Source organism: Erpetoichthys calabaricus, chromosome 2 (genome assembly GCF_900747795.2).
Source record: "Erpetoichthys calabaricus chromosome 2, fErpCal1.3, whole genome shotgun sequence".
NCBI classification, from domain to species: Eukaryota; Metazoa; Chordata; class Cladistia; order Polypteriformes; family Polypteridae; genus Erpetoichthys; species Erpetoichthys calabaricus.
The window spans coordinates 4,722,888-4,747,882 of NC_041395.2; the positions used below are offsets into that span (position 1 = coordinate 4,722,888).

The window sequence follows — 24,995 nt, forward strand, 5'->3', positions numbered from 1 at the left end:
CTAAACCCGTTTATTACAGGAGTAAGGAAGGCATTTTTGAAGCCACACTGGGGCACAAGTCAGAAAACCGATTCAGACTGGGCATCTGTCCATCACAGGGCCACTCACTCATACACTGGGCCAGGATGTTACAATAGGTAGTTAGGCCTACCACCTCACGTATGCAACACCTTTCTGCCCCTACATCAAGTGCTAAACAAGGATCATGAAAATAAGAAAAATCTACTTGCAATAATAAATATATGACATGTTAACAGAATAAAGAAATCCCAAACATCCCTGCTCATACACTCCTTGACAAAATAAACCATGGACATTCTCGATGATTGAACATAAAAGAGGTAAAGCTACAGCTCTGCTGACCTAAAGCAAATGGCCATAGGGCATTCTAGAATTTCATAAACACAAGTTAGTTCCAAAACGGAGGTGAACACACCGACTGCCATCCACACAGAGTGCCAAGAGTCCAGCTAACATTGTTACCTTTCCAGACCATGGTGGAGGAGAATGGCAGCCATTCCTCATACAATGACCTGAAGCTGACTGCATTATCACAACTGTACTGGACACAAAAGCTATGTAACACTACATGTGCCAGTCTTGCCAAAGTACACATCATAGGCCATTCGAGACTATATTTGTCATATTACTGTAACCATCTATCATGGTTTACGGCTCGAGGAGGAGCAAAGGAAAATCCTGGTGAAAAGAGGCAAGGAAACTTTGGTGCTCAGAAAATTCAAGGGGATGAGGACAGTAAACCAGCCAGACCACCACACTGCAGGAGAACACCAGAACGTCTTGGCACAATGACCTGCAATTAAAGTCAGTGTAGTCAATGGACAACCCAGCCATGTGACCTGGACACAGACTGCCCTTTAAAAGGTCAACCAGAAATTCATAAGCCAGTCTAGTCCTTCCAGCTCAAGATAAACCACATAAGAGTTTTAATACACCAAATACTGCTGGCATGGTAGGACTGCCCAATTTACCCAGCTGTAAATTAAACAATGACCAAGAGATGAACATATTTAATAAAGCTAAAAAAGAAGGGAAAAAACAAAGTCATAAGGTGGAGTAAATTATGGCCAGGGTGAATAGTTTCCAACCCATAGGAGATAGTCACAGGGGAACTACAGAACATGGAAAAAGGTGACCACCCAGTGAGTCCGATACAACAGTTACACTGCTACTGGATAGCATGCCAGGCCCACTGGAACTCTGAATACTTGAGCAGTTCTTCCAATTTCAAAACATACAGTAAATGCAACAAGCCTTGTAAAAATGGTACAAGCTCTAAATTAATATGAATACAAATGATAAAAACTGAAAATGAGCACATTTATTACTCAGATGTGAGAACACTTATTGTACATTTCCAAATATAAAATTAAGTGGGGCTCACTCTTTGATGTATTGGGTTATACTTGATTGAATAATATTACTATTACAGCAAGTACACTTCAAGACAATCATCTTAGTCAGCATAGTGGGAATTTTCCACAATAGATTAAAATAAAAAAAAAAAAAAATAGTCAATGTCTCCTTAGTTTTTAGCTGCTATGACCACTGTATCAGAAAATTTTGAATGTTAAAAGCTCAAGCGCTGGATTGAATCCAAAGATCAAACTTTTTTCCTCTCCAAGTCTTAAATACACATGCCAAATTTTATAAACTTCTAAGCAGTAAGAGAGAAAAACTTTTAAAGTTAAATGGCTAAATTAACCTAATCAGCTCTTAAAACTCAAGTGCAAGTTGTTCTCAGGTTGCAAGATTTTCACCATAACACCTATACAAAAATTCTCAAAATATGTTCTGGGGACACAAACACTTTTGCCCCCATTAAACATGCCAGAATCAGTTTCTTTTTGCCAAGAAAATGAAATTTCTTTAATGTGCAAATACAGAAGGGGGGGGGGGGGGGGGGTGTGTGAAATCAACAAACAAACAAATAGTATGTGCTGGGTGGGATAAAAAAGTTTCTACCCACCACATAGCGCCATACATTGGAGCTTCCAAATATCCAATCAGTATCATTGCGCACTTTAAGGTTCACGCACTCTAGTTTTCTGGAAAACCCCAATAACTCATCACTAGTGTCAGAATTTTATGAAGCTCAGTTGCTCACAATCACTTTGCAGCAGCACGTACCCATCATCACGCGGCATAACCTGTCCAAAACCACCAGGGCACAAAGCACATTTGGACCAGTGCTCCCTGAAGTTATATGGCCAGTCCAGTCCAGTCTCTATTTGTAATACCACAACGCCCTTCATCTCATCTTTTGTTGTGGGTTTCCACTTAGAAAAACGAGAATGCGGTGCAAGCGCAGCCCGTGATTCAAAAACTTGCTCTGCATACTGTCCGACAGTAGCTGAAAAGCAGCCTCAGGAAAGAGCAGCCTGAAGTCGTCCAGCGGCTGGTAATCTATCACGTCGAACAGCAAGTCATGCAGTCTTGTTTATTCCTCCCACATGAACCTTGCGTAGGTGCATCGGCTGCACAAATGCACTCGGCTGGGGCAGCATCGGCAGGTGTCCCATCATTTGATGCCAGTCCCTCACTCTCTTGAGAGTGATCAGGAGATCAAGCAACAAAAATCAAATTCTGATAATACACAAAACATCGTCTGCCGAGTATTTTTTTTGTACTCTCTTTGCTCCCTCGCGAGATGTTGAAGCCATCTTACCTTTGTTTACATTTCGTAACTCACGCGCACACACAAAGATTAGATGCCAAGTCAATGAGTCTAACATTCCTCCAAGCAGAGAGGGAATGCCTGTAATGTAATGGTGAGTTTTGTTGCCATTAACAGCGGATTGTCACCCTCTACCCCTGGATGTCGACTTTTGTCAGGTAATACACATCACGGTCTGTGACACAATATTTGCTCCATAAGACCACAGACATTTCCACCCTTCTTTTGGGGGGAAAAAACAGTGCGTCTTATGGAGCAAAAAATACGGTAATTAACGGGCACTTAACAAAAAGGAGGAACAGGTTTGCCTGCATGCTAGAATGCAGCTTCAAGTTTGGTACCTTGTGAAAAAACATGTCTCCTATGTCTAAACTGTAAAAGATAAGAAAACATCTACTCTAGCGTTAATGTAAGCATTACTTTAAAACAAAAATCACCCTGAAGTATATAGCAGTCTCAATATTTCAAGGCACACCTGCATTACAAAGCGTTGCACTGTGGAACAGCTGGTGCTGCATCTCTTAAAAGTGCATCCGCATTACACTTTAGACAGAATGCCCTTTATATCACCCAAATCATATGTCACGCTTTCAACAAGTTTTTATTAATGCCAGTGGTTGGTAACAGGGGGTTGTCCCATTTTTCTTTACCACAAAACTGGTCAACCCATTTTTTTTTGTTTTTATAATATAAATGTTTGTAAACTATTTTTTCAGCTGAATAACTCTGCGAGTCCCCTATCTACAGAAATAACCGCGCCCTCCAATATTGCAAAAGCTATGCAGCCCACTTCCCAACCTTGGTCAAGGCAGCAATCAAGCAGCTGTCGGCACCGTGTACCAGTGAACGCCTTTTTTCAGTTGTGTCAAATATAGTAAATAAAGAGAAACCGACTTCCTGGAGAAAAGGCAGAAATGCTTTTTTGTTAAGAAAAGCAAACATTTGTGCTTTTAAAGAAGCCAACTCAAGCCCAGGGTTACTGGCCTCATTGTGCCTTTTATTTTAGTTTTACTTAAAGTAATACATGTCCAATTATGGCACAAAGAATATGCATTTTTTGCATCTTTTTTGTTAATATACCCAATGCCATGGTGTCTTGATGTGCATGTTAAGCAGCTTTTTGTACATGACCTGGACAGGCCATATCTTGCTTTTCTTCACCCACAAAATGCACTGGCTGCTTAGATCTATAGCAAACAAGATCTTAAAAGTCAGCAAGTTAATAAAAATAAGTGATCTATGTTTCACATGTGTTTTTTTCTTTGATAATACATTTACAGCACAACAAAAACATTTAAACCCGAATAAAAATAGGCTAATCGGTATTGGCAAAGGACGACAAAAACACTGGTCAGTATCGCCCAGAATTTCCATAACTGGTACAGCACTACTTTATACGCAAGGCCCCTGGAGTTTGTGACATTTGAATCATTGCATAGGTGACCCAACTGGTCCATTTTTGTGCAGCAGCCCCAAACCTACTCCTCAAAAATAATGTTATTTACACCATGCAGTCGGTAAAGATGCCTAAGCAATATTTTTAAACTCCAGTTTTCACACAGAACCAGAGGGAAAAGTTTGATATAAACTGGACTATGGCCACTACCAAACAATATCGAAACATTTATAGAAAGAAAAATCTCATGTCACATAATTCATACATCAAGGCATCCAGTTGTATGCTCACAACCACCCAAACACGCGTATTTATTTTTACTCAAATTCCCACCCAGGTATATAGCTGAGCTAGCACTCGCTTGTGCAAATTCCCACCAAAACAGCAAAGTGTACTTGTAGGGCCCTATGATTTCCACAATACAGAAAACACAGAATTAAATGCAGAAAAACGGATTTTAGATTTAAAAATAGTAATGTGTGGAATTTAGAGGCTGAAGGGGTGACTGCTACAACATCCCAATAAATTAAACGATTGAATAATCTGTAGTTCTATCATTCACATCCTATTTTCTAGTTTGTTGTTTTTTTCAAGCGAACTCAATTCTTCATTGAAATTCAGTCGGTGTCTCTGTTTGTGTGCGTGTTTCCTGTAGGTTCTCTCATTAAAAAAAGGCATGCGAATTAGCCAGTTACACTAACTACATAGAAAAGAAATACTAAGGAAACACGAACTTAACTGCAAAACTGAGGGCACAACAATATCCTGGCGACTTTTACAAATCTGGACAACTCTTTTACGAGTTTTACCAGTATACCATAGACTGGACAAGAAAAGATACTTGTAATAACCAAGTCAAATCTAAAATCCACCTCATGAATAAGGAGAAACTAAGATCAAAAAAAAAGTTTTCCCCTTCAGGTAACAAGAGGAAACAAAATCGTCAGATGAAAGACGCCAGTTTGTATCCATGCAAGTCAGACATACCGCTTGAAAAAAATGACAAAGATGCGTCCTTTCTCTTTAATAAGCGTTATAAACAAGGAGGTACTCCGATGAAGACTGCTCATTTTCTGGCAAACCCTTTTGCCCCGTGTCTTTGAACAATATATGGATGCCATTCTTTGAAAGATTCGTGGCAACAAAATGTTATAGTTAACGAAACCACCGACAGTCAAGAGCACAATGTTCTCACCATAGTGAGGTGTAAACATCTGGCTCCATGGGAATTCTTTTATGTAGGCAGTTCTAATTGTACATGAAATTCTATTTAACCGATATGAAGAGTCTTTCCCATAGAAAATGGGATTAGTGAACGGCATTGGTTGTGAACAGATTCCCTTTTAAAAATGAACAATGAGGTTTCTGGATTTAATGGTTTTGCCTCACAGCGTGACGAGGCGTGCACGGTCCACATTTGACTCTTCCCTTATAAACTCAGCACAAGGGCAGACGTCTCCTCAGATGCAACGAGTCCCTTAAAATAATTACTAAGCAAACTAATATACAAGACTAAATCTGGGAATTAATAAGAGACCCGCTTTTAAGATATGCAGTAGATGAAGCTACAGATGTAATGATAAACCTTTATATGTTTAGATTGAAAAACGTTAAGAATCATTAGAAATAAATTTACATAATTACAGGTACTGAAGACCAGTACTTTCTGGTAGATGGTTATCTTTATGGAGAGCTGCAACTTTTCCACCTTTTTCATAGGCAGCAGCACTTCAGTCCCTTCACAACCAGCTGAATCTTAATGACATTTCAGAAGTGTTACAGACAATGCACCACACTCGTTTGAAAGTACACCAGAAGTTTTAAAAGGGGTTATGGCAAGTAGTGTACATTCAACCTGCTTGTGTCATGTCATCAGTTTGGTGGGAGAGACCAGGCAGCACTAGAAATACTTTAGTGAGAAAGCATCACTGGTGATGTGGGTAAAGTCTGCCAAGAACCACTAAGGAAGGAAACACCAGGTGGAATAGTCGCTTCGAGTCAGTAGGGTACCTCTCTAAAGTTCTTTCTGGCCGAGAACACATCAGCTTAGGCTGTAACAACTACCCCAGACCCTGAAAGTGAAGTTCACCTTCATCTCTGAAGGACGCATCAAACTAGTGACAGCTCTTACAATTGTGGAGGGCACTCGCTGTCCTACTGCAGTCTCAGCATACAGCATCGTGGAGGATCTGGGCTCCCACCTGAATAATGGAACTGTAAAATAAGGTTCAGTTGTCCTAGTGCGCAGTTTCTTTAAAAGAAATGTAAAGGGCCATTTCTTTAGTGTTTGTTTTGTTGTAGCTGTTGATACGAAAACCTAAATCAAGGAAAAATAAACGTGAAAACTGAAAAAAGGATTCCATGAGCCCCATACTTTTGGTTGTGAAGAGTTATTACTTTTACATTGACTTGAGCACACCTGCTGCTGTGTAAAGGAAGTATTCATACAAGAAAAAGCTGGCAAAAACTAGTCCGGTACAGTATATATTACAGTTGGACAAGAAATACACTGCTAAGTAATCAGACTTTAGCCTAATCCAATAATAGGCCATAATTATGTAAACATTTCAAGAAACACAGAATGTACATTTTATATGAAAGAGGCGAGCCTGTTGAGTTACGCTCCATTGATGCGCTTCTGTTTTGTCAAGAGAGCCAAAAGCTCAAGACTATTTCGTCCCACTTCGTGTGGGAAATAAAAGTACTAAATACTAGATAAAATGGTTCCCAAAAAAAAAAAAAAAAAAAGCTGGAGGATAACATTTAAATGCAATACTGACCATCAATACACTTAAGTAGAAGTCATAGAATGGTATTTTGCATTAGTAGTAGAAAGGTTATTTGTATGCAGAATACTTTGGTAATGAATATCCCTAAAGACAATATGGACACACTCCGGACAGGACAGCTTGGGACCACAACAACTCATACATTGGAGGGAGGGGGGTACCCTGTACAGGTGGGAATCAAACCCCAATTCCTCCCCCCCCACTTGAATTGCAATTGGGATAACTATTACAATAACATCACAACATTCACAGCACTGTCTCAGGGTTGTAGTATTTCATATTATGCACTTTATGAAAACTGTAGCTCTGTTTCCTGAATTCACCAAGGTATAATTTCCAAAATATACTATAAATCACAGGGGGTGGGAGAGAGAAAAAAAAAAAAAAAAAAAAAAAAAGTATCTTGGGGACTTGACAAAAAGAACGATGGAAATGCTCAAGTAAAGAAACACGATAATCAAAAATAGGACCCCATTTTCATGGTTGAAAAGGTACCTGTACTAATCATTACTCCACAATTATAACCCGGGTGGCATGATTTCTCCATTGATAGATGCTAGGGAGAACACTGATGAAGCCTTTTAGCTGGGCGCTCCGCCTGGCTAATTTAGTTGAGCGCCCGGCTGTCATCTCACATGACATTGCGAGATGACAGCTGCAGATCTACAGGCACAAGCAGATCTAATGATCTGCAGAGATGGCAAGGGACGAGGGGGCAAATATTGCTAAAGCTAATAGCAGGGGACGAGGCGGAGCGGAGTTCACAAGCAAAGAGGATGTCGAGGTGGGCAGGCAAGAGGAGGACTGAAAAAATAAAAAGTCTAGTGGAACCAGCCTGTCAGATATCAGAAAAAGGGCGTCAGGAAGTGATGTCTCTGTTCTCGGTGTCAGTACAGTCTGTATAGCGCTGCTAAGCGTACAGCAGCTCTCTTTTTGTTCAGTACATAGCAAACACACATATATACACACACAGTTGTTTAAACATTAGGTGTGTTCTGTGTGCAAAAATCCTTGTAGCACTCACTGTGGTTCCCGTTTAAAGTGACCCCATCTGCGGTTTTTATTTGCACATATTTGGACCCGCGTCCATATTGCAAAAAAAGTGTTCAGAAACCTTTGCAGCACACATTGTGCCCTGGGCAAAAAAGTTTTGTTACTGAATTACTGAGGGGTTTGTACTGAAATGCATTAGGGTCATGGTGAAGAGAGAGAAAAAAAAAAAAAAAAAAACACCTGTTGAGAATAAAGTTGACAAGTTGACTTTATTCTCGACGTTTCCACTTTAATCTTGATGTTTATGACGAGAATAAAGTCGACATGTTGCTACACAATTTATGATGGGGTTTGAGAAAATCTAGTAAATTAAACATTTTAAGATGTTTAGTTTACGATGTTCTACTTTAATGACAAACTATGAGAATTAAGTCAACATGTCGACTTTGTTCCACTTTAATCTCGAGATAAACAGCGAGAAATGTCGAGAATGCGTACCAGCCGTAGGCTCTCACTTTTCCACTCAAGTCTTATTCATAGCTACTCAATTCCCCCCCCCCCCCCCCCCCCCCAAACGTTTTACCAACATGAGCAAAAAAAGTGTTCAGAAAACAACACTGCTCAGTTATTTCAGAAAAGAGACATCACAAACTAATGAAGGTGCCGCGTCAACTCCTGATGTGCCAATTTCAGACAAAGACATTGCAGAGGCTGGTCCATCTGGGGAAATCTCTTCAGCACACACTCTGCCAATTGATAAATCTAAGCACCGCTTATCAGGCATAAACAAACAATGGTTTAAAGATTTTAATTGGCTAATGGTCAAAGAAAATGGTATGTGGTGCTCATTGTGCATGAAATATTCAAACACACACCCCCCCAAGGAGGGGTTACCTTGGGTAAACGTGCCATGCACAAGAATTCGAAAAGAAAGCTTGCTGAACCATGAAAAAAGTAAAACACACATCGAGTCTTCTGCTGACCTCTTAGGAAAGCATGTACTAGAGCAAACTGGAAATCGGTCAAATTGAAAAAGATATCTGTTAAATAACAGATGCCTTTGTGGGAGCTTTAAGATCCATGCATTGATTGGCAAAAAATAAGTTGCCACATACAACGTTGTTTGAAAAGCTGTTGGAACACTAACGAAATGGGTTATTCCTTTTTACAACAACATCTCAATGTTGGTAAAAATGCACATTAAACCACTGAAAGAATAATGCAAGAGCTGCTGGAGGTCCTTCTGCATCAGAAATAAAATCTAACATACTGAAAAATACACGCAGACATTTGTTTCAGTATTCTGTGTGATGAAACTACAGACATCTCAGATGTAAAACAATTATTTACATTAAATATGTTTGCAAAGTCACTAAAGAGGTCAGAATTAGTTTTGTATCAACCCACAGTAGGATTGATGGCAAAGTGGAGACTACAACCAACACACGGAGTGAAACTATGGACACTAGGCTTGAAAACTGCTAATCTGGTTGAACTAGAGTCAAATGGAGCGGCTGTTATGATTGGGAAACAGAAAGGTGTGGCAAAACTGCTTAAAAAGATAAAACATCTGGACTCTTGGTCAACTGCCACTGTTTAAACCGCTGATTGGCCCTTGCAAGTGCCCAAGCAGCAGCTGCTGTACCTTATTTAACAAAACTGAACGACATCTTAAGGCATCTATTCTATTTCTTCCAAAATTCTTCATTTAGGATGGTTGGTTTAACGGAAATTCAAAATATTCTGAATATTCCCCAGATTGACCTGAAAATGCCCAGTGACACTAGATGGCTGTCTCAGGACTTTGCACTACAGTCACTGCGACAGTGTATGACGAGTGATCTCCTTGAAGGGCCCAGATCCTGGGGACTTTGATTATGGGAAAGCTGCAGACAACTGGTCCTCTAGGAAGAAAAGAAGAACAAATATTTAACTGAAGACACATTCTGCATATGCAAGTTGACTTTGAAGAATATTTTTTAAAATTCTTCATTAAGTTTCCCATACTTTTTTTCATTGTTTTCACTTCCTGACAGCGACAATACTTGTGCCTCTTGATTTATGTCATAATTATTTAAAATTTTTTTGTTACGGTTGCAGGATCCTGAATTAGTTCTTAAATTTAATAAAAATATTCTGGCACAAGTGTCAAACCTTAAAAAGGGAAGTCATATTGAGCTTTGGGGGAAAAAAAAAAAAACTAATAAAAATAGTGCACATTTAAATTTTCCCCCACCACCAAATTTCCCCATCCTGCCCCACCCGGCTACTTTTTCACTGTTCACGGTCCTATTTTTTGTCACTTTCTCCTATGCTCAAGCCGCTGCCACCACCATCATCAGGGACAAGACTGAAACTTATGACAGAAAGCGGACTTAGGTTGAGAAGTATCTGTGTGCCAGATTTCAAGTCTGTGGCTTGAAAATGCTTCCTTGTTCTTGCACAGCTTTGTAAGCAGAGTTTGTACTTTGCAGACAGCCCTCCACTTGATAATCTCTAATACCCAGCACACTGCCTTGTCACAACCCACGCTAACAGCCTTGAACTACAGGATCAGCGTTAGCTGGTATCTCACAGAAGTATGGTCCTCCTATAAAGATAGTTTCGGTGAAACCAAACAAATACAGGACCTGTTGATGTAATGGGCTTATGAGTGAAATCTGCAACCCATTTTAAAATGGCATATATGCGAAAAGCAACTACAGTTTCAAGTATGCAGACCCTTCTTTAATGCCTGGACCAGTTTAAACACTGACACACAAGATGGTTCCTCACTTTGTTACTCGCACACTTGTTGTCAGAAGTGTAAATATTTCCAATACTTCTAGGCCTTCACCCGTTATTCCACTGATCTGCTCAAGGCCTGATGTGACCATGTGCTGTTGTCTTTTTAAAGTGTGAACATCACATACTATATAGGATTAGAAACTCCTGTATTTTCAAACATACACCATTTTCTTGCTCCCTCTTTCAAGCCCTCCTAATGCTTGAGTGCAATTTCAGTACTCGGGTCTTCCTCTTTCATATAGTCTTCTTTTATACACATTCTTTACACAGAAGTACTTAAGTAGCAGTTTCAACACTAGTGCCAACTTATGTCTACACTTCCAACCAATTACTGACCCCCCCCCCCCCCCCCCAGCCACTCTCGCTCAAATGCTCGATGGAACACCCTTTCTAAAGAGGATTGACAAAGTTCTCCTCTGGCCCTAACCAAAAATACTTTAGCAAACACAGAAAATTAAAATCAAACATGCCCAAAGATGTAACCAGAATCCATTTAGTCCTAATGTCAGTGTGAACATATTCTGCAATAGCAACAGCAGTAGCCTCTCAAAGAGGTTCAAAGCACATTTTAGGCCAGTCTGAAAAGAAATACTGGAAGATCAATGTTCTCGATGCAGCAGACATAATAAAATCCTTTGAACACCAAAACCTGGTGACTGTCAAAAAGAGGGACTTTAAATGTTACCATTTTGAGGAACATCCAAGTAGCTAAGCAAGTACAGCAAGTGAGATGTTGATCTGTTCTGGGTCTCGGAGCAAACAGTACACAGGAACTGAATCGGCCATCTCATTATTTAAAAGCCCAAGGCCTTACTTCAAGGTAATAACAGCTTGACACAATACAAACTTACTTGAAGTGTCTTTCTTCTGACTGCTTGGAGTTGTTGCCCAATTTACTTTGACTTCCTAAAATAAATAAATAAAATAATGTATGAGAATCTCATGAAAATTCTCAAATCATCAAATAAGCCATAAACTCCTAAGGGACACCATGACATTACCAGATTTGCTTTATTTGGCCTGGAACTCACAGGGCACTGACCACTGCTAATTTTATAGGAACATTCTGAAGAATAATTACTGCTTATGGAGCCTGGCTGTTAGTGGAACACTAAAAATGAAAGCCATTTATAATCTGCCCTCAAAACTAAAATTTGGAACTGAAACAAAATTTCTGGGTATTCTAATCAGTTATGGTTTTTTGTTTGATCCACAAGTTACATCAGAGAACAACTGTGTGTTTGTGGCAAGACTTTGAATAAGGCAAAGCAGATACTCACCTTCCCCATTATCTTCCTTCCGTTCATTGCTGCTAATGCAGCAGCAGCATCTCTGTGTTCATAGAATTCCACAAAGCAATAGGGGTCATTGCTTGTATGCTGCAAAACAGAAAATCCAACAGAAGAGTTGACCCTTCTGCTATCGGGTTGCTGAGAAAAAGAAGCCAGGAAAGTATATTATTGCACAATAGTGAACTCCAAATACACACTTTTCAATAAAAGCAGTAATGAGTACATGAAGACCTTTTACTTTTAAATAAATGAACGACTCTCCAAATGGAGTTCGTGTGCAGTGCTTTCAGGATCGAAAAGGACACTGTTTTGCTTGTGTCATTCTAAAGTTCTTATAAATTTACTACATGTTCTTCCAGATCTGGGATCATTAATGAGTGCTTACAAATTCAAGGCCACATGTCTTCACACTACTCACCAAATGAACCACCTGCCTTGAGCTCCTTTTTCAGTAAGGCTTAGAAATTAAATTACTAGATAATTTCCTTTAAATCCACTCACAATTTCAAGTCAACCCTCTCATGGCCCCATTTACAACAGATGCCACTGTCATGTCACTGTGGCTTGCTTTAGCTTGGCTGTGAAACTGACCCAGTAGAGGCTTCATCTTAACACTTGAGTGAATGAAATACTTTCATGAATCAAAATGGCAGTTTTACAAGGGTGGACTTCGTACTAAAATTCCCCAAACCAAACCTATTTTGGATACACAGCAGTCACCACATGAAAGTTCCACTTGATTATTTTAGGAAAGAATATCTGAAATCAAAAGCTACACAAAATGTTACCGTTTGACAGCTGAAGGGGAAAAATAAATTTTTCCACTCAACAGTAAGGAATGTGTTTAAGGTTTTCTAAGTTGACAGAATAATGTTGTCAAATTTCAGTATCATAATGAATCACAGGGGCAAGCATTATTAGCAGAAAACACTTAAAGCTCCAGGGACGCCAGTCTAGTCATCGGTGCTGGCAGGTGCAGAGTTTCTGTGGACGTTTCATTTCTTCTCACTCACACACAAGTGCAGCCTAAGAAAACCGACAATTCTAAACTGGCCCTGTGGGAGTGAGCAAGTGTGACTTGAAACAGACTGAAGTCTCATTCAGAGAAGATATCCTGCCTTCTAAGAAATGGTTTACATTTACTAGCATAAAGAATCAAATGATACTCAACTTGTAATTTATAAGTCTCAATGCTAAACTCAATAAAGGTATGTAGATTAAAAAATTCTAACCGCATGCTCAACTTCTCCTTGCTGGTGTCCTATCGTAAGACATTGTGTGCAGTCCCAAATATTGAAACCTGCATTTGAACAAATGCATTGGTTAATACCGGCTAGGCTGACAACTGTCTCACAAATGTAACAAGATTCCGAATATTAAAACTATATTAGGTGAAAGCAAATCCTACATCCAACACCTCCAAACAAAACAGTATTTGTGTCATACACTCAAGAATGTCACATGTAAATTTAAAGCCTCAGTTCTACTAACCCCTTAGTACTTCCTATGATTATTTAAACTTACACCTGAGCACTGCCTCATTTACAGTGTTATACATCTTCATGCACTTGCACTTTAGAAGGTGCTTGTTGCCACAAAAGAAATTACAATATGACTGAAAGGAAACACAAAAGCAGTAAATTTAAAAAGATTAAAAACCAAGAAGCAAGGCATACCCTCACAAACTGACTGCACTTTGGTACAACTGTTGTTATTCACCATATGTAAAAATGGAGTGAAGCTCAAAGTTGTCGGGACAAATCCATGTGTGCATTTTGGCACATGTGCACACTTAACTTAGCAAGATACATCCATGGACAAGTACAGAGAATCCCAGCATTGTTTAATAAATGCACCACTGTATCCAAAGGCTGGTTTTCAAATCAAACTCTACTAAGCACAATCATACAGTTCTCATAATGTACTCAAACCACCACTGGAGAGGAGCAACTTCTCTCAATACACCTTTCACTGATACCAACTCAGAAACAGGAACCCTACGGCAAGAAGAAATCCAACAGCACAACAATGTAAGCAGAGAATTTACAACAAAACTGAATACCATTATGAACAATGCTGGACATCCTCTCTCTGACCCACCAACACTGAGAACACTCGGGCAATAAATTGTTCAGCAGAAGTGTGTCAAGCAACACTACGGGGGGCCCCTTCGTACCAACAGCAATATGCTTGTATAGCACCTCACTGGGACTGTCAACTTTCTTTTTAGTCAGTCTGCGTATTCAGATCACTATGTGTGTATATATTACATACATATATTTAAAGAGTTTCTGTGAAAAGCCAAGTTTCCCTCAGGGACAAAGTTCAACCTTTAAGTGCTTCATAGATCCAGTCAGGATACACAGCCAATGGGTCAGAGAAATTGAAGCAATGTTTGATGTTAACTCAAAAAAAGAGTTTGGATGATTTTGCACTGCAGTAACTTAAGATTAAAGTCCTTGCCAAGGGTACAGAGTACAGTGAAATATTCTTACATGTTCTAATAAACAGGCAAAACTTCTTGTTACTTTAGTGCTAAGGTGTTGTACCGTGTTAGCCATCATGAATGTAGTGAGAAGTCATCTCGACTGGAGAAGGGGCCCGAGTCAATTCAAAAGCTTGCATATTGTAATTTTAAGTTAGCAAATAAAAGGTGTTATTTTGCTTGACTTGCTTTAGAAAGTGTTCTATATTAATATTTAAGATTTACTAAAATGAAAAGCTTACAAAAAAAAACTAGCATTAAAACCTGTGTATTTGTGCACCAATTTTAATCTTGCAGTGTTTTAATTTATGAATGTCTAAGCAACACTAAATATGCAGTACATTTCTTTTATGAAAATTTCATAAGGCGAGGGAATATTGTATCACAAAGCCTGAATCATAACATGACCGGTTATGGGACAAGTGGATTGTCTCCTGCCTATCTGCTTGATAAGAACAAGCATTCACACAAATGAACAGTGACATGGGCTGGATTAAAACAATTAAACTGCCCTATCCTTCGCTTTTCTAACAGGATGGGTCTGATAGGACTTCAGTTCAGGGGCAATGGATTGATCTTTGGATATGTTCAAACATTCCCCCCCCCCCCCTTTAAATATGAGGGGGAGCTGAGCTAAAGTTACAAAATGGGATTTATTAGAAAGTGGAATAAACCTTCCAAAAACTGATCATGTCATTTCTCAATGTACTTGTGCCACCTGCCTGGATTCCAGCAAAATAAAAGGTTTCGTCTTGTCCTCTCCACCACTCCTGCACCGTTTTCTTCACATCGTCCTGTCTTGAATCGATGACCCCCAGGTACTTTTTAGCAGTCCAAAAAAGGTGGAAAACACACAGTGCCAAATCTGGCAAATAAGGAGGATGTGGCAATACCTCACACTTCAGTTTTTCCAGACAAGTCTGTGGGTGGGCATTATCTTGCAACCCATAAAAGCACTCCTCAAGACAGCAGTCCCCCGCCACTTAGATCGAATAGGAGGCTTCACATTGGTCTCCAGCGAGTCACAGTAACTTGCACTAGTGACTGTAGTACCCCTTTGCATGTACTGATTGACAAAAACTTGGGTGTGTGAGTGGCTGCGAGGACAAAACCTTTTTTTTTTCTCCTGGAATCCAGGCACTTCCAGGGAGGTGGCACAAGTGCATTGAAAAGGATGGAGACTCCATTGAGAAAAGGACCGTATCAGTTTCATGAAGGTTGGTTCCATTTTCTGATAAATCCCCATTTTCTAACTTGAGCTTGACTCCCCCTCATATTTAGCAGCAAGCTACACAAATGTTTGGACATCCATTTTATCTCACCAACAAAACTGCAACATTAACAAGTACCACTGATTAAGACTGTTGCAATTTTGATCCAACTTGGTGCTACTAGGTTAAATGGATTTCAAGGTAAAATAGTGCAGAAGTGGTACAGCAGGAGAAACACCCTGAGCCAATGTTTATTGTGCAACAAATAGTAGGGTACTTTTGAAATCAACCCCAGGTAACCAGTGATGAACAGGATTTATTAACCCTTATCCTCTGCACATGATAAAAAGTGGTAACTGGCAGTCATGCATTAAATGAGCTACAATGAGGTTAAAGCACATTAGCAGAGTTAGGTGGCAAGATGACCAACTGAGACAGAGGTCAGCAGAGTCGCACTTCAACTTTACCTCGGGTCATTTTTCTACAAACTAGGGGAACTACAACACAAATGTGAGCACTGACATTGTATGAAATAAGTCTGATTAAACAATTCACAAGGTACCTAGCAAAACCTCCACACTTAAAGGAGGCCATCTGTTGAAAAAAAGCAGGTAAGGTCATTCCGTAAAAAGACAGTTGGAAAGTACAATAAATTGAGGTGCATACACCGTTTAAACACCAAGCCCACTGCTGATCTCAATCCTTTCTTCCATGCATCCAGATTTTCTTTCAGATCTTTGATTTTTTTGATCTCAATGTTCTTTTGCCTACTCATAGCGATATTCCTCATTTCCTCCCTTTCTCAGCTCAATGTTTTGTATTTTGGAATTTTTATTTAAATTTGATCTTATTTTCAATTTCATCATGATTTTTCATTCATATCCAAGTTTATCTTAATATACTTCTCATGTAAGATTACTGCAAATGACAAGATACAAATTGCAGAATTTTTTTTTCCCTTCATGTTATGTTTGTTTCATTTTTGTCCTAATATTTTTCTCCACATTTAATCCTGGCAAACTTACCATGTATATTACTTCAATTTTACCATTATTTATTTAATTTATTTATTTATTTTTTTAAATATTCAAAGATGCCAGCTCCTTTACAAGTTTTTGTACAAGCACTGTGTTTACATATGCTTCAATAACCTGGTCACCAGAAATCAGATTTCTAAAATGCCATGTAAACTCTTGTTCAAGTTACAGAAACTGGATTATTGGCCTCCAAGAAACCTGGTGAACACAGAAAGAGGTATCTGCAAATAATCAGGTTATGTGGCCGTGTAAACCCTTAACCAGGTTACCATTAAGGATTCTGAGGGCTAGGCACATCTGCTGAACTCTTTCAGCCTGCACACGTATTTGCTTTCCATACACATTCAGTGGGCATGGGTTTAAAAAAAAAAAAAAAAAAAAAAAAAAAAAAAAAAAAAAAGGACCACAAAGTAAAATTTCCCAGAGGCAAATGTCCGGATGATCACAGTATTCCTTCACAAGGCTAAAGTTAACTTGTCTAAATATTTCAGAAATCACTATTTTTACGTTCAAGAGTTGAATGTGCAGCACTAAACTCAGTAACACAATCTCAAGAGCAGCAAGTTAACGAACACTAGCATAGCAATTTATTTCCATAAGAAATATTGCATTAGGTTACTAGTTACTTTAAAAATAATACAAATAAACTGAACTACCTAGTCCACCAAAAATAAAAACACCTACTATTATTTCAGCAGCTATGGATGTACAACAAGCAGCACATTTACCAGTATGCCGGTCCTATGCAGGGCTCAAATCACACAGCCAAACAAAAAACATACAATCTGACAACAGAAACCTATAATGCAACTGTCAATTTAACACGGAAGAAAACTCACATTCGAATTCATGGCGGCCGATGAAAACATTTAACTACTTTTACACACTTCAATGATGGAGCGTTTTGACAAAAGGAGAACCCAGTAGGTTTGTTATCCCAAATTAAGAAACCAGGATCCTCCCTTAACTTGGTTATTCACCGTAATCCAGTTGTGCATGTATTGCTCATTTTACCTCATGGAGTGAATAATACTACATTATTGGCATGGGATCCAACATTGAAATTTATAAACTACTAATGACACAAAACTGAGCTAATTAATTGCACAGGGGCATGTCAGACTTGAACTAATAAAGCACACCGCACAATGGACAGAGAGAGACACTTCCGATTTCTTAAAGGACTTTGGGAGTACAGTCATTTTAAAAAGACAGAAGACATCTTTAGGTTGCCTTCGATGTTCACAATGCTGTGTTTCTTGTCTAAACATCAGATAAATGCATATCTTAATATACAAGGGATGGATGGTATGAATTTTGTAGCTTAGAACAATTTGAGACCGGATTTTCTGGCATGATTTTACACAGTTTTTTTTTAGCATTTACAATCACTTGTCTGTGTAAAATGTTTGCATTAAGAACATATCAAGATAAAAAAAAAAAAAAAGTCAGAAACGCTATAATCTGAACTATTCTGTAACAGCTGTTGACCAGCACGAAGATCAACCTTTCCTTTCATTAACTTTTTGGCAAATTAGGATTTTTGTGGGCCACAAGGCTAGAAGATTGATCAATTAAAGAAAGCTTTCCAGCAGGTAAACAAGGATTGTTTGTCACCCAGTCGGGGACATGCAGCTTTACATAATTACTGTATCTGAATGCTTAACCTTTGAAATTCATTAGCTTCTATTTAAAAGGAGTACTGAGCAGTCTGCCTTATTTTTTAGGTGAAGTGTTCAGTTGTCATTTCCCCATCTCAAACAATACAGTATTTGCATATTACTCAGTCAAGCTGCTAGCTTCCTTTTAACCTTCTGCTTACCGAGAGCCTCTTGCATATGAGCACCAGCAGAGTGACACCTGAAGAGATGTTGGCAATTTTAAAAACAACGCGAGCCATTCAGAGCGACAGCTTGCTTTGTGCACTCCAATGTTCAGAGGCTGGACTCAAAAGGGCAACATGAAGTACCCAGTCAGGAACACAAATACAGACATATTAGGGTACCTGGTAAATATGTCAGCTTTCACTGTTGTGTAGGTTTAGGACTTTAGAATCAATTCAACCAAATCCTCCACTAAAGCATAAATACTGTGTGGCAAGGGTGATGAAGGGTTTTTTATTTTAACAAAATGTGCTTGCTTGCACGCACGCTCTCTCTCCCCACTAAAGTACAACGATTTTTCTTTATCCAATAAATAACACAGAAAATGCTCCAAACTCTTACAGAAATACCAATAATAAAATGTTACTCAGAAAGAGCCAGTCCATTTACAGCCCATTCTATGACCACATGCACCGACTGCAGAATGTCTTGGATAAAAACACCCCTGTCCAGCACTACTGCCCTCACAGCTGGCTTTCAGATGGTCTTATTTAGGAGGTCTAAAGTCTGGACGCATACATGTTTGGCCTTGGAAATACACTGCTTGACTCCATTTCCAATCCAGTCTGGAGGAGCACAAATTAAACACAAATAACTAAGCCCCACCTGGACTACCTGTCAAAACAAACAGAGCTAGGTAGGTAATTAGGCATGTTAGAAAGATTTATGGACAAAAATGTGGCAGGGTCATCCCACAGCAATATTATCCAACCCCAAAAATGTTTACCAATTTTTACATCTAAAGAAAACTTTTCTTGGCACATAACATGTCCATTTCTTTAGTGATGCAATGTTCCTGAACATTTTTGTATGAACCATTAAAGGGTGGCTCTATATCAATACGTTTTTCCAACACTTCCTAGGGAACCCCCATGACTGCATGTTTTAATGCAAACAACTTCACACAGATTGTGTTATTCTTAATTTTAATAGGGTCAAAGTAAGTTACCGGGTGATAGATATTTAAGAAATTAACAAAACTACATCTCTCCTATAGCTTTACATATGTTTCACTTGCCGTTTTTGTTTTAAATTTACCATTTCAGAAGGGTTTAATTGTATCAAAATACTGAAGATTAGCAATGAAGAGTGCAGCTAAAGGAGAAAATGAATGTAAAAGGAGCACAGCTACTTGAATATCATTTTCACTTGCCTACTCAAACATTACTTACATTTCTTATAAAGCAGCAGATTACTGTCTTATGTACAGAATGAACACAGCACTGATGACTTCTCGCTCCTTTAAAATTCAGAGTAGTCAACATCTGGATACACTTATAGTATAAAACTGTACAGAACATGGCAATTTAAAGAAATGGCCAGCGAAGCTCAAGGGTTTTGTCAGAAACAAATATTTCAGACTATTACTGTAAGAGAAACAGGCCAGCTTACTAAAGAATAAGATCAATTAAAAGTAACAACACACCAATTATCAAAGTGGTTGGTATAAAAGCCATAGGGGTTCCCTGAGACTGAACTTGAAAATTATGTTTTCCATGCAATTTTCTGCAGCTCTAAAGGAGTAAAAAGAATGATGAAAATATACAGCATCAAAGTCCATGCAGCCTATGAAACATCTTAACACTTTGAAAGGTCCAGGCAAGACCCCCCATTTAACAAAACGGGTCTTTGAGATAGACATTATTAGGTTGATGCCTTTATCCAACCTTAAGTCAATAAGTGCAATTTGTATATTTATTACTATTCGGTTTGTTATTATTTTCTCTCTTCTTGTCTTTTTAACTCTTATTCCTCACACTGAGTCGATTGCACCTTCATTTTCGTTGTACCTTTGGAAAAGTGACAATGACAATAAAGATCTATCTATCTAACATCCGAAATACAATTGGTTACATCTCTTTGGCATTAGAGCACATGCAGGTGAAGTGACCTGGACATGGTCACAGTGTCCGCAGCAGGCTTTGAACACAACCTCAAGGTCTGCAGTCCAAAGCCTTAACACCACTATGCCACACTGCCCGCCTGTACAATCTCAAGCTTTTACTTTTATAAAAAATGATACCTGGACATTTCTCTGGTGTTTGAGCTGAACTGATTTTTTTTTTGTTTTTGCTGTACTGCACTTTATTTGTAAATGAACATGTGATGATATCTGTAGTGATCTTTAAAAATTGGACCAAATGGTATAACTCATCCACAACACAGCCTCTTACAACCTACCCTGGAGAGTTAGGTACATGAACATAAACTGTGATGGAAATACCAGCATATCAAAGGATACAACTTCACTCACACTAGGCCAATTTGGAGTCAAACACCCTAACAGGCAGATCTTTTGTAAGCAAAAGCACGCAGATAAAAATTTAAAACGGACACCAACGCACTCACTAATATCACACAAACGCAGGTACTGGACCAGGAGCTGGAAGTTGGTTCAAAGAGATGTAAGGCATGAGAACTAAGCATTGTGTTGCCACCCATGATCCTTTAGTACAATTTAAAATGGTCACCCTAAAACCACACCCTAATGGGTGTCTTTTTCTCCCAATTTCAAGGATAAGTTTTCTATTTTTCCCCCCCAATTCAAAGCTATTACTTCTCAATCAAGGTACATATTAATCTGCCATATAAAACTGCATTCTAAAAGTGAAGCATTTTTTTTATATAAAATTATAAACATAGCTTGTCAGTTCTTGCAGCTTAAAATAGGGCTAAAGGGCACAGTTCCATAGGTGGATGCAAAAGCCATAAAACTTACCAAATATGTCCACTTTGAAGCAGCAATGCTTTCGATTTAAGAAAACTTGCCTTTCATATTCATGATGCATTCATAGGAAACCAAAAGAAATAATTTCATCACAGGTTCTCTGAATGATTTGTGGAGGTGGTTGGGGAGTATGTGCTGACAGCGTGTTGCCATACCCATCACACATCAGGATTAGGACCAGAGTGCAGCAGGCGACACCTCAGTAACACACTGGAACAGTGTGAGGTGTAAAATTCTCTTTTATGGTGGCTGTGGTGCCAATCCTGCTAACAAAAGAGTTTTTCCTTCAAGATGGAGGACCTACTTACTGGGCTGGATGCAGATTAACGTCATACCCAAGATGCAGGTGAAAGGGCCTTCAAGGGCCCAACAGAGCAGAGTCACTTCTGGCATGTATAGGATTCGACCCAGCAACCTTCCCATGAGGTAAGAAAATATTTCCTGTTTGTCTGCTCACAGCTGCCATGAGAACTGTGCAAGTGTGTGTGGAGTGTAGACTTAAATAAGGAAGTTAATCTGCATGAAACTAAACTCCAGTTTGAAACTGTTTAGCACAATCATTCAAGAAAGTGGTTCAAAAATGCTCCTGTCTAGGAAGTAAACTAAAACTGGTTTTTTTTTTTTGTTTTTTTTTTTTAAATAGACTTTCTTGTGGTAATCGCGATACCTTAAAAGGTATGGCTTGTAACACTGAAATGGAAGACCTGTGAAGTCTTACTGGACTTCTCAGTGGATGACTACTTACAGCAGAAAAGTAAAAGAAGATATGCTCCTGATCACCCATTACTGAAACCAACTGCAGATCCAAACAGATTTCAGACGAGTCATTTTGCTGCAACTACAAGTGAAGCAGGCTGCAATGTAGAGCAATACAGAATATTAACAAAGGAAATGTTGGTTAAGAGCAAACTGAACATTTTTTAAATGGAGTAGCTTTATGTAGGACTGCAATGTAGAGGCTGCTTCATGGATCTAGCAGACTGTTCTCCCTAACACATGTACAAAGCCATAAAGAACTTGAAATGGCCATTCCAGGTCAATATGAACAGAACTGTGCATAGGTCTGTGTGTAGAAGTTGTTCCTGTGACGGGCTTGCACCCATTTCTTGCTTTGCACACAGGGCCACAACTGGAGAGATGAGGTGCAGATGGCCAAATCACACTAATGCTTTATAAAGGGATAAACGAAAAAAATAAGTAACAAGAGTACACTATTTAACAATATTTGAAAGAAAAAATAAAAAAATCCAAGACCTGGGTTACTATCCAATAATATTCCAGCTTTGAAATTTGAATGTACTTGGCAAGTTTAAGAGTTTAACTCTCCAATTCCACCTGGGGGGGGTAAACATTAACATTATACAAATATAGTCTGTTTTTTACCTATATTATTATCAATCTTTAATTTAATATTGTTTTTTGTATCAGTAAGGTGCTGCTGGAGTATGTGAATTTCCCCTTGGGATTAATAATGTATCTATCTTTTATGTTGGGAACCAGGTTCCTATCAGCCCCATTTTAAACAGCAAAAACAAACACTTGAAATTTATAAAGCCAAAAGCTTCACTTCAGAACACAATTTTATGTGGCAAATTAAAAGATGCTGTGACTGTTAGAAAAATGATTTCATAAACTGCACACCTAAAATTCACTAAAATTTGCAGTGTGTATATGACAAATAAAATGTGATTTGATTGGAATGCGAGTTCCATAACCTCAATTTAAAAAGTTCCGAACCTATCCTTTAATGACAACACCCCCAACAGGAATGTCAGTCCCTCAAGGAGACTCCCGTTAATCTGCTGGGGGGGGGCCGTAGGGCAGCGTGGAACTTGCTGTGGTAGCTGGCAATGGGCATTCACTTTCAACCCTAGAGAATATGGAGCCTGCTTACTTACCTCTGTGATCATCTTACAACTCTTGCAGGGCCCAATCTGGCTGAATAACTGAAGGATCAGGACTTCCGTTACATCTCTGGACAGGTTGCCTACATAGCTGAAAATAGAAGAAGAGTGAAGAAGAAGAGTTACTAAACTAAAGCAAAGGTTTATCTCACGAAGCAAGCTGAAAACTCCCAGTTACAATTATTCGGCTCAACACAGTCAGTGGGCTCTTCGGTGGCTCCCCCCCCCCCCCCCCTCGATGTAAAGCGCTTTATAAATACAAGGTCTTCGCTTTAAAACGGTGAAAGGGTACATGGCATTCGTCTTCGTTCCACGCGTGGGTGAAAAGAGAACTCGGCACGGTGTTAAAAGCCGTCCAAAAGTGACCCGAAGTCTTTGGCGGCTGTTGGCATGTCAAAGTTTTCCATGGGCACCCCGGACTATCACTGAATTTAGACATTACGAGTGTCCCCCGCGTTCGTTCAAATGTCCCACATAGACCTACCGAACCCGCACTCCCCAGATCGAGGGCCCGCCTGGACCTACGCAGCGCCATCAAAACACGCAGTTACAGGCGCCTCTGAGTTTGCCGATCCTCGGCCTAACGAAAAGCCTCCACCTTGCGCAACCAACGACAAACAAAAACCGAAAGGCTCCTCAACTTAAAATAGTCAGACGTCCCTATGGCAAGGCCTGTTGCCGAGCCGAACACCCCCCGCGAGCTCCACGAGGCGTCGCCGTGCCCTTTAAACGCACTTTTATTTTCGGGGTGCTCGGTCAGCGCCGAGCTTCACATTGTGTGCCGACCGCTAAACGGAAAAGCACGCCGCCGACCTCTACAAGAACAACGTAGCGAGCAAGACAGCTCCCGCAAAGTTGGCTCACTTGTCCACAACAACGAGCACGGAAACCATCCGAACCCGCGCCGCCCCGTGCTCCACAACTCGACGGCCACGGACGAAAAGGGCGAACAAAGGGACGGCACGGCCTGCTAGGCATCGCCGCTTGACCGGCCAGTCGGCCGGCAGCCACCCTTCCACAAGTCGTTGGTGCGCAAGTGACGGCGGTTACAAAACGCGCCTCACAGGCACGCGAAAGGAACTCGCGCTTTCCTACTTACAGGGTCTTCGGATTGCTGTCGTCATCCATGGTCGGGTAGATGTGCGAGTTATCGTCGTGTAAACCCGCCGTATTTTGGGACTCCACAAACTGGCCCGGGAAGATTTCTTTCTCTGGTAAAAGGTAGAAAATGGCGGAAACCGGCGAGTCAGGAAAGCCAGAGCTGCACATGCGCATTGCCATCCCTTCCCTTCAGAAACGGAAACGTATTACGAAGCAATGGCATCCACTCGCTGCCCACCGAAGCGATTTAAATAGAGCGAGAGAGGGCCGGTCGCGCCGCGTGTCCACTACGAGTAATCTCATCAAAGGTAACCAATACACGGGCGCAGGCGAATCTCGTTTTGTTCTTTTTTTATTAACTTGATCAGCATATTTTACGTTGTAGTTCCGATTGGCACTGTGCTTTCGATCTAAAGCGTGACGCTGTAGATGCCAGCAAAAAAAGACTACAAATCCCGACAGGCCGCGCGCCATCACGCGTCAGAAGAGTCGAACCGTGACGTAACGGATATTATCTCGCAGTTGGTTGGTTCTGACTGGCGGTCGGCTCGGAATAGGCGGCTGCGGCTTGTTTGTCTTTGCTACACACTGATGTCTCTACCAGTAGTGACAGGCGGATGAAGACCCTTGAAGCTTCAGTAGGTTATTCCTGATTGTGCCAAGAAAAGATCTGAAAATACTGACATCTGGC

At 39.9% G+C, this 24,995-nt stretch overlaps 1 protein-coding gene across 3 annotated transcripts in view; it reads right to left on the reverse strand.

Moving 5' to 3' along the window:
• tial1 (TIA1 cytotoxic granule-associated RNA binding protein-like 1) overlaps positions 1 to 24,721 on the reverse strand; it is a 45,670-nt gene extending 20,949 nt beyond the window's left edge. Inside the window, exons 1-4 of one of the 3 annotated variants that reach the window (XM_028825620.2) lie at positions 24,303 to 24,711; positions 23,198 to 23,294; positions 11,944 to 12,042; positions 11,515 to 11,569 (exon numbers count right to left, since the gene is read on the reverse strand). In XM_028825620.2, the coding sequence (XP_028681453.1) occupies positions 11,515 to 11,569; positions 11,944 to 12,042; positions 23,198 to 23,294; positions 24,303 to 24,484 (433 nt within the window). In that variant the 5' untranslated portion in view covers positions 24,485 to 24,711. Of the gene's footprint in view, positions 1 to 11,514; positions 11,570 to 11,943; positions 12,094 to 23,197; positions 23,295 to 24,302 lie in introns of all 3 variants that reach the window. The other 2 variants (XM_028825619.2, XM_051923227.1) reach the window with 2 other exon arrangements.
• Positions 24,722 to 24,995: the final 274 nt, after the last annotated feature.